This window comes from Paroedura picta, chromosome 9, assembly GCF_049243985.1.
Source record: "Paroedura picta isolate Pp20150507F chromosome 9, Ppicta_v3.0, whole genome shotgun sequence".
Classification (NCBI taxonomy): domain Eukaryota; kingdom Metazoa; phylum Chordata; class Lepidosauria; order Squamata; family Gekkonidae; genus Paroedura; species Paroedura picta.
Window position 1 is genome coordinate 23,787,418 of NC_135377.1, and position 15,837 is coordinate 23,803,254.

General features: G+C 41.9%; 1 protein-coding gene across 15 annotated transcripts in view; it reads left to right on the forward strand.

The window, feature by feature from the left end:
- RUNX1T1 (RUNX1 partner transcriptional co-repressor 1) overlaps nucleotides 1-15,837 on the forward strand; it is a 161,755-nt gene that overhangs the window by 93,933 nt on the left and 51,985 nt on the right. For 13 of the 15 annotated variants that reach the window (XR_013234047.1, XR_013234049.1, XR_013234050.1 and 10 more), the window contains 3 exons: nucleotides 10,124-10,261; nucleotides 11,605-11,846; nucleotides 13,058-13,147. Coding sequence is in view for 10 of the 15 variants with exons in the window: in XM_077351928.1 (XP_077208043.1) it covers nucleotides 10,124-10,261; nucleotides 11,605-11,846; nucleotides 13,058-13,147 (470 nt within the window). In the remaining 5 variants the exon portion in view is untranslated. Of the gene's footprint in view, nucleotides 1-5,478; nucleotides 5,646-7,084; nucleotides 7,233-10,123; nucleotides 10,262-11,604; nucleotides 11,847-13,057; nucleotides 13,148-15,837 lie in introns of those variants that run through there. The other 2 variants (XM_077351934.1, XM_077351931.1) reach the window with 2 other exon arrangements.

A 15,837-nucleotide genomic window follows, 5' to 3' on the forward strand; every position in this document is an offset into this window, starting at 1 on the left:
TGTTTGTAGTATTCTGTATGGAGCTCTAGTTAAGTATAGAATGCCATAGTTTAGTAACTCTGCCCGAATAAAATATACCAGGAAAACCTATTAGAGAGCTATTTAACATGCCTCCTAGAGAATTGGTACCATAATATTTGGGAGATTTTCTGGACTCATTACTGTTGCCTCAGATGTCTGCTCGTTTTCTATGTGAAAAAAAATTTCAGGTTTTCTGGAATGACTCTTTTTTCTCCACAAATGACACCAAAATTTCAGTGAACTGAATCCTCTAGTACAGTGGTCCCTAAACCTTTTTATCACTGGGGACTGGCCAATGCTTGACAATTTTACTGAGGCCCGCCCGGGGGAGGGTCAGTCTTTTGCCGAGGGATGTCACCGCCACTGCCTGAGTCCCTGCTCCACTTGCTTTCCTGCGAGCACCCCTGACTTCCTGCTGCCTGCTGGGGGGTGCTGCCAGCAGCAGCTGCGCAGTGCCATGTCGAGGGGGAGCCCCAGCCATGGCGGCCGCTGGAGAGCACCAAAGGTGAGCCGGCGGCAGAGTGGCAGGGAAGCCCCTGAGGCAGCAGTCGGGGAGGAGGACGAGGAGGAGCTGTGGCCTGGTACCAGACCGGTCCTCAGACTGGAGGTTGGGGACCACTGCTCTAGTAAATACCATCAAATTTCAAATGGATTGGATGAAAGCGTTTGATTTTTACAGCATCCCTGAATATACCTTGAATAATCTTTCTCTCCATTGTTTTATGTGGAGAATTTTTTAAAACAAATGGCACCCACCTCCAAAGCACAACAAATTAACAACAGTCAATATAATGGCCGTAGATTAATAATAACCAACAATTTCCCCTCTACCCCCAAAATATGTCTTCTTCATAACCACCACCCCTTGGAAAGAAAAAAAAGCTAGCTACTAGTAATAACCAAAGTGATCAAACCAGTTGGTAGTCAAGTGAGAGTTCAGCATAGTAGCTCAAGTCCCAGACTGTGGTTTGTGTACTTCAAGGAAGTTTCAAGCAGAACCTCCAAAGTAATTAAAGGCTTTTGCTCACTGCCAGAGGTACCCAGGGAGCATTATACCGGAACTGCTGCATAACTGGCTAAGGGATTATTTAGATCAATTGGCTGGGAGATATGCCTCCCCCACTTTCTGTTTACTGGGCAAAGAGCAGAGAACTGAAAAGATCCTTTCCAACCAAATTACAGACTTTAAAATTATCAGGAAATTGTTGTGAACTCTGTGTTGGGTATTGGTGACCCGATTTGATAATGAAAAAATTCTGACATTTTGATAGGTCAGTAATATATGATTGTTCAGTCCAGTGATAAGTCAGAAGAAGAAATCTTTGTTACTCTTCCCAGTAATAACATGTTTTATTGTGTGACCCGTGGCTGGTGGTTGGTGGTGGAATGTGCTGTCAAGTCACAACTGACTTATGATGACCACATAGGCTTTTCAAGGCAAGAGATCATAGAATCATAGAGTTGGAACGGACCTCCTGGGTCATCTAGTCCAACGCCCTGCACTATGCAGGACACTCACATCCCTATCGCTCATCCACTGTAACCTGCCACCCCCTTGAGCCTTCACAGAATCAGCCTCTCTGTCAGATGGCTAACTAGCCTCTGTTTAAAAATTTCCAAAGATGGATAACCTACCACCTCCTGAGGAAGCCTGTTCCACTGAGAAACTGCTCTAACTCTCACAAAATTCTTCATAATGTTAAGATGGAATTTCTTTTGAATTAATTTCATCCCATTGGTTCTGGTCTGTCCCTCTGGGGCAACAGAGGTGGTTTCCCATTGCTTGCCTCTGCGTAGGAGCCCAGGACTTCTTTGGTGATCTCCCATCCAAATAGCAATTAGGGCCAATCCTACTTAGTAGCTGAGATCTGACAAGATTAGATTAGCTTGGGCCATCCAGTTCAGGGCTGTTTGTTCACTACTGGGCTTTAAATCTTGGATTTTAACAGCTCTGAGAAAGTCCTCTGTGTCCCAATTTAAAACACTAGCACTTCATTCAAATCAGGATTGGGCTGTGTTAATAAAAAGTGATGACTAATGGATGTTCCAGTGTATGGGCCAAGATCTAAAGAAATGTTTAACTGGCTCTTTTCACAGTTTTGGGATAGTATTTACATGTGCTGAGGTATGAAAGAGAAGCAAATAAAAAGAGTTTCTTTGACTTCAAAAGAACATGTAATATTTTGGAATATAGGAATTGTGTTTATTGCTTGCTTAACTTGCCTAGCAAAACAAACAATTTATCAACTCAAAAGAGGATTCCATAGTTTTTGTGTGACTTAATGAAGGATAAAGAATACTGGATATAGGAGGAAATCAGTTATGTTGTTTATTTTGCTGGCATTTATTTAAGATAGCCAACTATCATATTGCTGAAAAAAGATTATCAGATGGAAATATGTCAGTAATTTTAAAAATAGATATTTTCAGTACTGTCTTAACTGATAGTTTTATGAACCAGTATTTTTTTTCTCCCAGAAAATATGGGGGAAACCTATTTTTAAACAATCATTCATTGCCAGTGACCAGTGAAAAGGCAGTTCTCCTTCACTTCAGAAAAACTGCCAACTTTAAGATCATAATTAACTGGTATTTTTCTGCTTATAGGATAAGAATGCCCAAACGTAACATTTTGGAACCTGCATATTGTAATGAGACTGTGGGAGATCTGGGTTCATAACTCTGTTTTAATATTAGTGTATAACCTTAGACCAGTCATTCTCTCTCATTAGTCATACAAGGCTTTTGTGAGGATAAAATGGTGAAAGGGATAGTCATATATGGGACATAAGAGGAGCCCTATTGGATCAGACCTATAGGATCCATGTAATTCAGCATCCTGTTTCACACAGCAGCTTTGTTGGCCACGCCTGGATTGGCCTATGAAGTGGAAGCGATGTCCGGATACCCAGACATCGCTCCACCCATAGTGGCTCTTCCCAATTATATAGAGCCACTTTATATTTACACACACACACACACACACACACACACACACACACACACACAGACACACACACACACACACACATATATATATATATATATATATATATATATATATATATATATATATATATATATATATATATATATATATATATATACGCGCGCACACACACACACACAATTGTGGATAACTGGGGTTTTCCATTTTGTGTGTATTAAGCACTGAATGTTTCTTATTGTTAGTTGCTGGACTGTAGTCTAAAGAAAACAAGATGGCAGGAAAACGAAAACTGGTAAATTAAGCCAGTGTTAGAAGTTTCTATGGGTTAGCAGAAGAACACTGGTTGCAATCAATGAAGAGTATTTTTTAAGAATCTTTCAGGCCTGGACATACATCTGGAACTCTTTATACTAGCTAACAGTAAAATAAATGCCACTGCTTATTATATCCTACGTTTTTTATTTTCAAAAGGAAATTGAAAACATACCACTGGCAGAACCGCCTGACATTGAGTTGGCTATTGAGAGAAGCATCAGTTGCGTATTTACATATTCCATAGTTTGTTCCATACATCAGCTTTCCTTGATGCACACACATTGGATGTTTTCCACATACGCTGAAATTTTACCATATATGAAAGCCCAAATTGTTTTAAAAATGGATTAAACCGTTAAGATACGGGAAGTGAGGTAAATGCTCCTGACTACAGAGATTTCTTTTTTTTCATTCCTCTACTGTGCACATGTTTTTCTTAGTGGTCTTCTTCTGTCTCTATATTTATTTTTTATAATGGTGGAATCACTTGCCATACATATCACAGTTCACCTAAAAGTTAAATACAGAGTTAAAAATAATTCCCATAATAAGAACCGAATGCATGACAAAGAACAGTTCAGTGTCAGAAACCAAAACAATCCTCAGAAGAAACGTCATAATTTAGAGTTGGTTTTACAGCATTCTTTAATTTAGAGTGGGGCAAAATGCTTCTGTGATTAAATCACAGCTCCTAGGTCTTTGCTGCTAAAAGGGATTTGGGAATGTATATTTCACTTTTAAAATATAACTCGGAACAAATGGAGGAGTTGTTTGCATGCTTGAAACATGCTTTATGAATTTATGTTAAGACTCTCCTGTTACCAGAGAGATGTTTGCACATAGGTTGAATTTGAGACTTTTATTTTACCATCTACCCTCATCAGGAATTTATTGCAGAGAAGAATGCATTCCAGCCAGATCTTCCTTGAATTTTGAGAAACCATTGGGCTTAAGCCCAGTTTGAAGAAAGTTGAGCATTCTCATTAAAAAAAAAATTAAAATGGAGCATACAATGTTTTAAAGATGGTGAAACTTGCATTTAAAATATGCTATGACTGAGCTCAGAAAACATAAAACGATAGGTAATCTGCTTATGATTTCCTAGACCCCTTCAATCAGACATTTCATTGGCCCTCAAGGCAGAACACCGTTGATTCACAAGGGCCAGTAGGTAAAGAGTGGTATTGCACTTTGACCCCTTAATATGCACTTGTTTTCATGGTCTGGCAAATCCTAATTGTCTATATAATTAAGTTACGTACTCATTCTGAGTTCTTGATTATGAAGGAAAGTTCTGCTAGATATGGAGTTTTCCAGACTATTGTGTCTTGGGCAGAGTCTGCACTTACTTTGTTTATTCCATTGTCAATCCTGTTGAATTCAGATTGCTTTGAACTTGAGTCTTCCTCTTCCCCCCCCCCCCCCATTGAAACAGGAAAGTCTTCTGCACGTGGCTAGGGAGGCTCAGAAGAGGGGGGGAGGCAAATGCAGACTCTTTCTTTGTTTTCTTGAAGGGGGGAGGATCCAAGAAGTCAGAGGAAGAAGGAAAAAATCCTTTCTTTTCTTGAAGGGGGGGGGAGAGGATCGAAGAAGGCAGAAAAAAAAATCCAAGGCGGACAGAAGTTGAGAGAAATTAGGGGCTTCTCCTTTAAGGCAGGCTTATCACATGACCACCTGTGGCCAATCATGGGTTCCCTACCATGGAGGAGAGCCCAGATTCAAAACAATGTGATTTTAAAATATATTCAGGATTAAAAGCACTCTAAGATATTGCACAATAAAGGTAGGGTCACTCCGGATCAATCCTTCTTGCTGCAGAAGGAAAATTTAAATTGCCCCCAATCAAAATGGAAATCGAATTCTGTGTAGAGGGACTGAATCGACCTGGGGTTGGAATAAAAGCTCCGTGCAGTTTACACCCTGGTTTGTAATTTTGTCAAAAAGCAGAAATTGATCCACGGAATTGTACTGGTTGAAGATTGTGAAGTACAATGCTCATGGTTTCAAAGGAAGGAATGAAGCAACACATCCTCTGTACCCCCTAGCTTCTCTAAAGGCCTCTGTGCCATGGGGACAGAGAGAATGTTGATCATGATCAGCTGCAGCAATTTTGGATTGAGCACAGCTGTCTTACCTATCTCCCACCACAGCTTTTTCTTCTTGGAACACTGGTTGTAGGGCTCCATTTGCTTGAGGATACCAGATTAGGCTGGGGGAAAGTTCAGAGGCTTGGTTAGCCCTGTGTAAAAATTTAAAATTGCCTCCACTAAGTTTCCCAGCCTCTGTGATTTGGTTCCCTGACAGTGGACAATAACCCACAAGAATGGACCTGGCCATGCAAGCTCAGACGCACACTAAGGTAGGTTCCAGTTTGCACTGATTAATGCAGAGCAGCTGGTATGGCATTTATGTTAGAGTTCCCAGTAGCCCTGGAGAAAAAAATTCCCTGCCCCTTTAATCAAGATTTAATGTGCCAAAATGGGCAACAAAAACCTTTTATGACATAGAGGTAGATATCACCCAGTAAATTACAACCTTTTAAATCTCTGTTGAATGGATAGGCCTTTCTCCAGGCAGTTGTGAAATTTACTCATAGTAATATGGCATTGGTAACCCTATTCCTTCCCAACTAACAGCCAACCTACTTTACTTGCCCCTCTGTTTTCAACTTTGCTTCTGCCATCACTACCCTTTTCCTCATAACCTCTAACTAGGAAAACTAGTTTTTCTCTGCAGTGGGGACCAAAACAGCTGACATTTCTCTCTCTTCCTTTTCTCTCTTCCTGCACAACAACCCTGTGAGTTAGGTTAGGCTGAAAATGTGTGACTAGTCCACAGTCACCCATGTCATTTTCCACAACAAGATGGGGATCTGAACCAGTGTCTCGCAGACCCCGACTCTGAAGCTCTAACAACTGCGTCACATTGGCTTTCATAGGGTGACTGCTGGTGAACAGTAGCAAGCAGCCAGGCCTAGTGGAGTCATGCAAATCAGTTGGTATGAAGTCCATCAGAGAGTGCTGCTAGGCCTACAGTAGCCAGCCTCCAGGTGGGACCTGGAGATTCCCCAGAATTACAACTGAACTCTACACAACGGTGCTCTGTCCCACTTGATAACATGGCTGCTTTATGGGGTGGGCTCTGTGGTATTATATCCAGCTGAGGCCCCTCTCTTCCTCAGACTCTACCATAAAATCACTAGGATTTCCCAACCTGGAACTGGCATCCCTTTTCAGGCCTGGCTCCAAGGACCCCTCCCTCAAAGTTCATACTTCAAATTGATGAAATTTTTGATTGCTGATGCGTGATCTTAAAGAGAGTCTTGGAATATGAAAAAGTTAGGCAGTTAACTCAATGAAAAACATCAGACTAATCCATCTGTTTATATAACATAATGTGAACAATTTGGGGACTTGGCCTTTTCCAAAGCCTGTCATTCCTTGATTCTGTTTCTTTCATGTGTTCTGATGATGTCAACCTATTCAGCAGCAAACTCCAAAGAGATAGACACAGAAAGCTGTGACTGTGCGCATGGAACGGAATTGCTTTTTAAGCGATAAAGAGCTGTTGGAGGATATGGACCGTGCCTATTCTTTCACAAGTAACAGACGGTGTTAGTGGTATCTGACTTTCTCCCTCCACCGTGCGCCACTCCCTCGCTGCCCACGACTGTGCTTCACTATGCTGCTTCAGATTTGTATACCTGGAATACATTCCCCAACACTTCAGTGTGAGTGTTAGCAGAATGAAAACCAGATGGGCCAGCAGTTGCCAATGTTATCTCCAGGCCAGCTCTGGCAAACCTCTCTTTCTCTCTCCTTTCTTGGTATGGCAGAAATATTTGCCTTTATTTAGGACAGCCAGTATTCTTTTTCCATGTCTCTCTTCCTGTGGCACAACTTAAAACCGAAAACTGTTTATTGCCATGTTGCTGAGGTTGGAGGAGGTGAGTGCAAGAAACAATTAACATTTTGAGACTCATTTCCTCCCCCTTCCTCCTCCTCTTTTTTTTTTCCTTTTTGAGTTTGTCATCCTTGCTTGTTAAATATTTTATCCTAGCTAAGTCCAGCAAATTGCTTAATAGAGACTGCTTTGTTTGTCCAGTTTACAACACTCCTTGTCTCCAATATTTCTAGATTCCTTAATACTCCCCTCCCCCTTCCCGGAGACTGCCAATACTGAAGTTTATGAAAACATACTTTGTTGGAATGATAATAAAATCAGGCTTCTCTTATGTTCATTCTAGGTCTCTTTCCTTCCTAAAACGTTTTTATTAGTTAGATCGTAGAACATTTTTAATTGAAACTGGAGGGGAATGGACTTCACTTTGTAGTTTCTTAGCATTCTCAGATTAGAACAACATAGTGTTCTGTTTGGCTCCTTATTTCACTGTGGTTCACTCAGGAACTCTTGTCCATGGATTGTGCTCAAAAGCTTTCCTTAAATTTGTTTCTCATCCATATGTGTGCTGGCTCTCAGCCTTGCTTTTTACAGAAAGTTCAAAGTGCTTATCTTATGATTTTCCAATTTCTTCCCTCCCTTGAACCATGAAATAAATCATATGGCAACTTGAACCAAATTGGCTATATTTTAAGCATTCAGTTTGGGGCCAATTTATTTAGGTTTTCTATTTATTGTTATAGGGTTTTATATCACTTTAATAGTATATCATGCTGCCAAGAGGGTAGCGTGGCTAAGGAATTGTAAGTACAAATGTTTATTGAGGTGTAAATGGGAAAAATGTGAAACAATAAAGCAGCATTACTGTAGAAAAGTCACAGTATCATATTGCCATATAAATAGTCATTTGTTTTTTATTAAGCTCAAATATACTTACCTTCTCATCCTCACAGAAAGTGCCATCAAACTGTCCATATGAATAGTTCATTAAAGTTTGATTTTGAGTTGATAACTATGCTTTAGTTCTCATGCAGATAAGAGAACAATGTTTTTTCCACTGGAGAAATTATGATGTGAGATGCTGTAAAAAAAGGCCTCAGTCACATTATCTTCTCATCAATATGCTTCCTGTACTTAGTGATGGGGTGAGATCATACCTTTATCACCTGTAAGATCTTCTAGCATACATAAAATCTAGCATCCTTATGTTCAAATCATGTAATCTGCTCCCCAGATAGTTTGTGAAATATCAACTATGTCATTCAGATGTGTGTGTTCATTCTGAAAACATTGCCCCCTTACATTAGTGTTTATCCAGGTACACCCAGCAGACTGGAGGGAAAGTCAGGATTCCTGGTATCCCCACTACACATTAGGAGAAGATAGTGGATAATATCACAAAAGCTCAAAAAGGCTTCCATCCCTGCTCTGTGCTCCATGCTGTGAAACCATGTAAAAAAAAAAACTGTTACTCTTTATGGGCTATATTAATTAACTTTTTAACGTGAAATCAGAAGATAAAATGTCAGACATGATCAGGAGTCTGTAAACTCATCCCCAACAGACTTATGCTTCAATTGTAAACCAATTTGGTGGTTTAGAGCCAGTTTGGTGTAGTGGTTAGGAGTGCGGACTTCTAATCTGGCATGCCAGGTTCGATTCTGTGCTCCCCCACATGCAACCAGCTGGGTGACCTTGGGCTCGCCACGGCGCTGATAAAACTGTTCTGACCACGCAGTGATATCAGGGCTCTCTCAGCCTCACCCACCTCACAGGGTGTCTGTTGGGGGAGAGGAAAGGGAAGGTGACTGTAAGCCGCTTTGAGCCTCCTTCGGGTAGGGAAAAGCGGCATATAAGAACCAACTCTTCTTCTTCTTCTTCTTCTTCTTCTTCTTCTTCAATTTGCTTGAAGGCAAATTCCACTAGTTTTGTTTGAACCAAGTATAGGACCATATAGAATTGAACTGTAGGACAGCCTCCTAACTTGAAAGTGAGGATATACTGAATCCTTTGAAGCAGATGAGGATATAGCCTTAGAAAACAAAAGATAAGCAGCAGGGGAAGACTACTAGATAACCAATGCCAGCCACACAATCAAGTTTTCATTCTGATGTTTCATTCAAGTTTTCATTCATGATGTCTTATTGCCATGCTGCTTCCTTATTTTAGGCATCATCATCATCCTGCATGTTAGGGTTATCTGGATTTCAAATAAAGGTTCACTATTCTGATTCCAGCACTCTCTAGAACAGCCTTTCTCAACTGTTTTACATTTGGGAAACCCCTGAAACATTCCTCAGGCTTTGAGAAACTCCAGAAGTGACACGATTGTGAAGAATATTGTTGGGAAGCATAGTTGTGTACATGCCTTTTTGGGGCCCCACCCCTTTCCACCTTTTCTAGACCCATCATTGGCCATTGGGGGGGGGGGCAGGCTGGGCGACATGACCATATATAGTCATACAACCCAATAAATGTTTAACAACATTTAAAATATAGTAAAATGAATTACGTCCCACCCATTTGGGAAACCCTCCCAGAGCCATCAAGAAACCCCAGTGTTTTACGAAATCCTGGTTGAGAAAGCCTTCCCTGTAATATTCTAAATCAGGGGTAGTCAAACTGCGGCCCTCCAGATGTCCATGGACTACAATTCCCAGGAGCGGCAGGGGCTCCTGGGAATTGTAGTCCATGGACATCTGGAGGGCCGCAGTTTGACTACCCCTGTTCTAAATTCTTCTAGAATAGAAATGAGAAATAAAGCACAATTAGAAATGAGGCTTTCTCGTCTGTGTTTGATGTATCAAAAGTCATTGGGGGAGGGGGGTACTCAGTCCTGATGGAGTTCAGCTTTTTTTGTACTGCTTCTTGTTCTTATTTTTAAGGATTTGTTTGTATATAAAGGAAAATTGGAATAAAAATGTCCATCTGTTTCAGATCGCATTGAGAAGCATTCCACAATGCCAGACTCACCTGTGGATGTGAAGACACAATCCAGGCTGACGCCTCCAACGATGCCACCTCCTCCCACTACCCAAGGAGCCCCAAGAACTAGTTCTTTCACACCCACAACGTGTAATTATACTTTTGCTCTATAAATTCTTCTGCATATAAGGATTAGATGTTTAGTATAGGTCAGCCTTCCTCAGCTTTTTTACTGTTTAGAACCCCTGAAATTCTTCATGCTTTGAGAAATCCCAGAAGTGGCACAATCATGCGGAATATGGTTGGGAAGCATAGCTGTGTAAATGTCCACTTAGGGCCCCTCTCGTTCCCACCCCCTCCAGGCCCACCTTTGGCCATTTTGGGAGGGGTGGATGGATCAACATGACCATGCATGGTGATATCACCCGATAAATGTTTAACAATTTTTAAAATATATATTTACAAAATTAATTAACTCTCACAAATTTGGGAAACCCTTCCAGGGCTGTCAAGAAACCCTGGCTGAGAAAACCTACTGTAAGTAAACAACAGAAAAGGGTGACAAAGTAAATCTGAACCACCAGGTGGGAAAAGCAGATCTTCATTATCTGCTAAGGCAGTTGAAAGAAACCAAGTTGAGAAAGGATTAGTCATAATTGTGATCTATTAATAGTTATTAAGCTCAGAAATTGGATCACTTTAAAGGAACGATCATTGTTTTCTTCTTCTTGCTTGGTTGTATCAAAGTTTAATCATGTGGTTGCTTGGGAGAATTGTGAAAACTTCAGTCAGGCCAGTGTAGCAGAGCTTTTATTATTGTTGGTTTTTGATAGCTACATGATGCATATCTCTTATGAGGAGGAGGAGAAGGTTGCTGCTTAAAAATAAGTTGATCAGCCATATCCATCTATACACTTATTTTTTCATTGCTTATTTGAAACCCAGCATGTGCCTAATCAAAACTGCACTGCTGAATCCTCACCTCTGCCTTCTGGGCCTGTCTCCATTCACCACATGTGAATGTGAATGTGGTGAATGCTTTGGAGGTAGCGACTGAGTCAAACAAGAGTTTTCTTTTAAAATTTAAAAATGTCTGTGCCGTGCTTTCTACTAAGTGGGTCTCACTGTGATCTACAACCCAATAGAAATCCAATAAAGCAGTCAAAATAGTCTTGTTCCAGACTCAGTATCCACAAAAACAAAACCAATTGGTTGAATTCCAGCTATGGCTAACAACAGCCTAAACAGTTGCCCTATTACCAACGCAGAAATTGCTGAACTCTCTAGATAACCTAGACAGTATTATGTCTTTAAAACACAGGTAGAAATATACAGAAACAAATGTAGCCATTCAAATGAATGCTCAAAGTAGACTGATAAGAGAAGATGGCAGTAGAGTAACAAACAATATGTTCCCTGAACTTAACCTATTAATGATGACTAACCCATACTCAAAATGCTGAACTGGCTCTGTCTTGTTTCCACAATTTCAGTAACCAATGGCACGAGCCATTCACCAACAGCACTGAATGGGGCTCCCTCACCACCTAATGGCTTTAGTAATGGGCCCTCCTCGTCGTCCTCATCCTCTTTGGCCAATCAGCAGTTACCACCAGCCTGTGGAGCTCGGCAGCTGAGCAAACTGAAGAGATTTCTTACAACTTTGCAGCAGTTTGGCAATGACATTTCACCAGAGATTGGGGAGAGAGTGCGTACCCTTGTGCTAGGACTTGTGGTAAGTGAAGAAAAGAGGAATGATAGCGATGTTATTCTGTTGCCTTGGTTTGACCTTTTCCTTGAAATGTCATCTATAGTGCATTTTCAGCATTTGTGTCTCAGCTTTTTGAGAGAGATTGTCTGGCCCGTTGAGTTTGTCAACTGAGTCGGGATTTGATTTCAGGGCTTCCCTAAGGCCCATTATGCACGGCCGCCGAAACGGCGATTTCGGGTCACATGGAAAACGCGGAGGGGGAAGACGTGACGCATACCGGTTATACACGGGGCGGGGCGCGACGGCGGCAAAACCCAGAGTAACCGATTATGCACGCGCCGATCCGGGCGCCGCTTCTGGTTGCGCCCCGCTCACCCGGAAGCTGCGCTTTCTTCCGCGTTTCACTGACGCGGCTTTTTCGGCGGCATGCACCGAAGCTGCAGCCGGTTGCAGCCGGCTCCGTGCGTTATCCGTGCGTTATCCGCCATTCCACCCCGAATGTGCGCTAAAACCCCCGTGCATAATGGGTCTAACTGGTTCTTTGCCCCAAAAAACATCTTGATGCAGTCACAGAGGCACATCAAGGTTACTACGCTTTACTACTGCATGCGTACAAATAACTAATGCAAGTGAGCAGAGAGATGCCAGGGAGGTTCTGGCAAACTGGACATGCTCTAATACCAGAATTAGTTTTTAGACCTTTCTCCAGCTTAAACTAGAATTTGGAGGGGTGGGAATAAATGCAAAACATTCTGGAAAAACAAAAGACCGGGATGGAAACAGTCCTCTCATCCCAAGTTTGAACAGGGCTCAGGAGTAGTGTGAGCATGTAAAACTCTGGAATGCCTTTTGTCCATCCCCTCTCCCCTTCCCAGAGATTCCTTTCTTGCAATCAAAGGCACAAACTCAAGACTGCCTGACATGCCTTGTCTTAGAGCAAACCATTACAGCTATGCCAGCACTGACCTGGCATATTCTGCCCTGAACTACATGGCTAAAAAAAATAAAGATTTATTTATTTAATGTTATCTAATGTGGAAAAAGGAGCATAGTGGTAAAATAGGCTTGCAGGGACATAGCATAGCTATAATGCCAGTGATTTCTGTACAGTGTGCAGTGTTAATAATCTACAATGATTAAGGACGTTTTTCTGTAAAAGTGATTTTTAGGTTTCATTTTTGTTGTGAAACATTTCTGCTACTCATTTTACAGATCTTTTTCTTTTCATCCGACAGAATTCTACTTTGACAATTGAAGAATTTCATTCCAAACTGCAAGAAGCTACTAACTTCCCACTGCGACCTTTTGTCATCCCATTTTTGAAGGTATTGCACTGATCATTGATCTGGAAACTATTTTAAACCATACTGTTGCTAGGTCACAGATGTGTATTACAGGTCTCCCCACCCCCTTTTAAAGAGACCTGAGGAGAATGAATCTAGGACTTAAAGGCTTCCTTTCTTAGCTTAAGTGGCTGAGGCTCTGTTGGCGTTACTTTTCCCCCTCTGCTGTTTTCTAACCTTATGTGCAATGTTTTATACCATTTGTTCTGTTTAAATTCATCAATAGCTAACATAGGAGTTAACAACTTTGGGCACTCTGAGGTAAATCTGGTCTCTGGGGTGTGATGCTTGCCCTTCCAGAAACAAAAATGTATGTATAGAAGAAACTGTTTGTTGCAGCAAAACTAACCTTTGCCATTTTAGATGGATGCCAGGCTACCTGTCAAGTGGCCTTCCAGGAAACATGGTTCTTGACTAAGGGTCTTAGACTTGGGACTAAATAGACGATATACTCAAGCCCTCTTCAAAATACTGGGAATTTTCTCTATCCTATGAATCCTTACAACATCCAAAGGAGCCTTCCTCTAACTCTGCCACTGGAAGAAGAGGCAGTTAATTTGGAGAAAGGTTTCAGACTTTGCTCGGTGCAGTAGTGTGCTGTATTGCCAAAAAAGCACAGTTTTATCACATATGAGATTCAGAGTTCAGACCCTGCCTCTCTGGTCTGTCAGTAGATTACTGAGAAGATTCTTCTACCTCCCACATACCTGAGACAGGGCAGTTTTGCCAACCTGCATGAGTTGTTCATGAAACTGCCTTATTCATCTAATTGCCTGGCATTTGGATATTGATCACTTTACCCAGAATCCTTCACTGCATTTAGCCATATCTCCCTCATGTTTATCTGGTTGATTGCCAGAGTCTGTCACAGCAGACATGCCCATTCTCCTCACCTCTGTTGTTGAGTTTACCATCAGTTAACAGGGAGACTCAGGAGAATAAGAACCAGTTAGGGCTCACTTTGTTACACTTCCTGCAGTTGCATGGCTCTGCCTGGGAAGGATTTAAAATGGGATCCCAAAATTGCCTAGTAAATGCCAGGAAATTTTGAGGATGGTGCCTGGGGGCAACTGATGTTACTTGTGGGCAGCATTCTAGGAATTTTCCCTAATTCGTAAGACTCCTGGTAGAGAAAAGCAGCATATAAGCACCAACTCTCCTTCTTCTTCCTATTCCTCATTCTCCCCCCCCCCTCCAATCAAGAATTCCCATGAAACCTTCACCCTCTCTCTCCTGGACTTTGTCCCTTCTGCCTGCACTTCACTGGACTGAGACAGATCCTGTTCCTCACTAGGAAGATCCACAGCCTCTTGCTGCACCTGGTTAGAACTGTACCCTTCCCCTTCTTGGGAGACCCCTCCCTCAGGGTTGAAAAGGGCTGACCTTCCCCCACCTGGGCCACCTGGGCTCCTTCTTCTCCCACAGTAACCTGAGTCATTTCCTCCCTGGTGGCCAGTGGAGAGCTAGTCTCCACAGAGACACTTTCTTTCCCCCTTCTAGGGATTGACTGCATGTTTCCATGTTGATTGAGTCCTGGCCCCCAAGAAGATTGTGGCCAATTACCCCTAGATAGGGCTGGTTCTTCAAACTTCCAGTTCTGTGAGGCCTACCAGCCCTCTCCATTCCACAGGCATCCATACAGCAGGAATAGGCAGGGCCACCCCACCAACCCTCTGGATTCCAAATGCCATGCTGTGCCTATCAGACTCAGACACCAGATCAATCCTCTCTGTACACGCGTGTGCCGAATTCACAATCTGTGGCCAGTCAAGTTCTCTGTTTGTCCTTATCCCACCATGCCACCAAATGGGGGTGGAATAGGACTAGCAGGCCCCAGCTGCCACAAAACTGTTTTCTACTGGCAATTTATATCACTTTGTTTTGTTTAGTTCTGTTTTATTGACCACATTTGTCTTGCAATTTAGATGAGGTCTTTCATGCAGTTAAGAATTGTAATGGTTTCCTGGGAGAACTCTGCAGCAGATTTTAAATCCAAGGTTTAATTTAGCCCACAGCTCAGTCCCAGAACTTATTTTGTAGTGCCAGAGACAAGCTATAGAACACTTGAAGATACAAGAGTGCCTCAGAATACATGCAGGTAGCCGTGTTGTGCTCAATAAATGATATGTTAACTATATAGTGTTAAGCAGTAAGAAGGGATACTGTGGTACAATTCAGTTCAGAGTTACTCCAGTCTAACCTAATTGCTTTCAGTAGAGTTAGGTTGATGTAGCTTGATACAGGATTACACTGTAAGTGACCTTGCATCTTTTTGTGTTCTGATCTTAAAGCTGCACATTTAACCACAACTATGGATTATAATAAAAAGATGATTTGTTTGGCCATGGTTTGCAGCACTGGTCTGCTGGGAATACAGTTTTCAATGTGTATGTAACATCACTCTGGTTCGACTTGAGAAAGGAAGGAAGATAAGAAATTGTGTTTGAGCAGAGACTGCAACAAGGAAGAATTGTGTGGCTGGGAAGCTCATGCTAAACCATAGTGTGATATTGCATCTCAACTAATCCCTACTATGGTATACATATAATGCAATAAGGTGGCTTTTAGTGCATGTTCTTATACCACGAATTTTTGTCAGGGATGCCAACCTCCAGGTGGGACCTGAAATCATAACCAGTCTCTGCTACAGACTTCAGTTCCGCTGGAGTAAA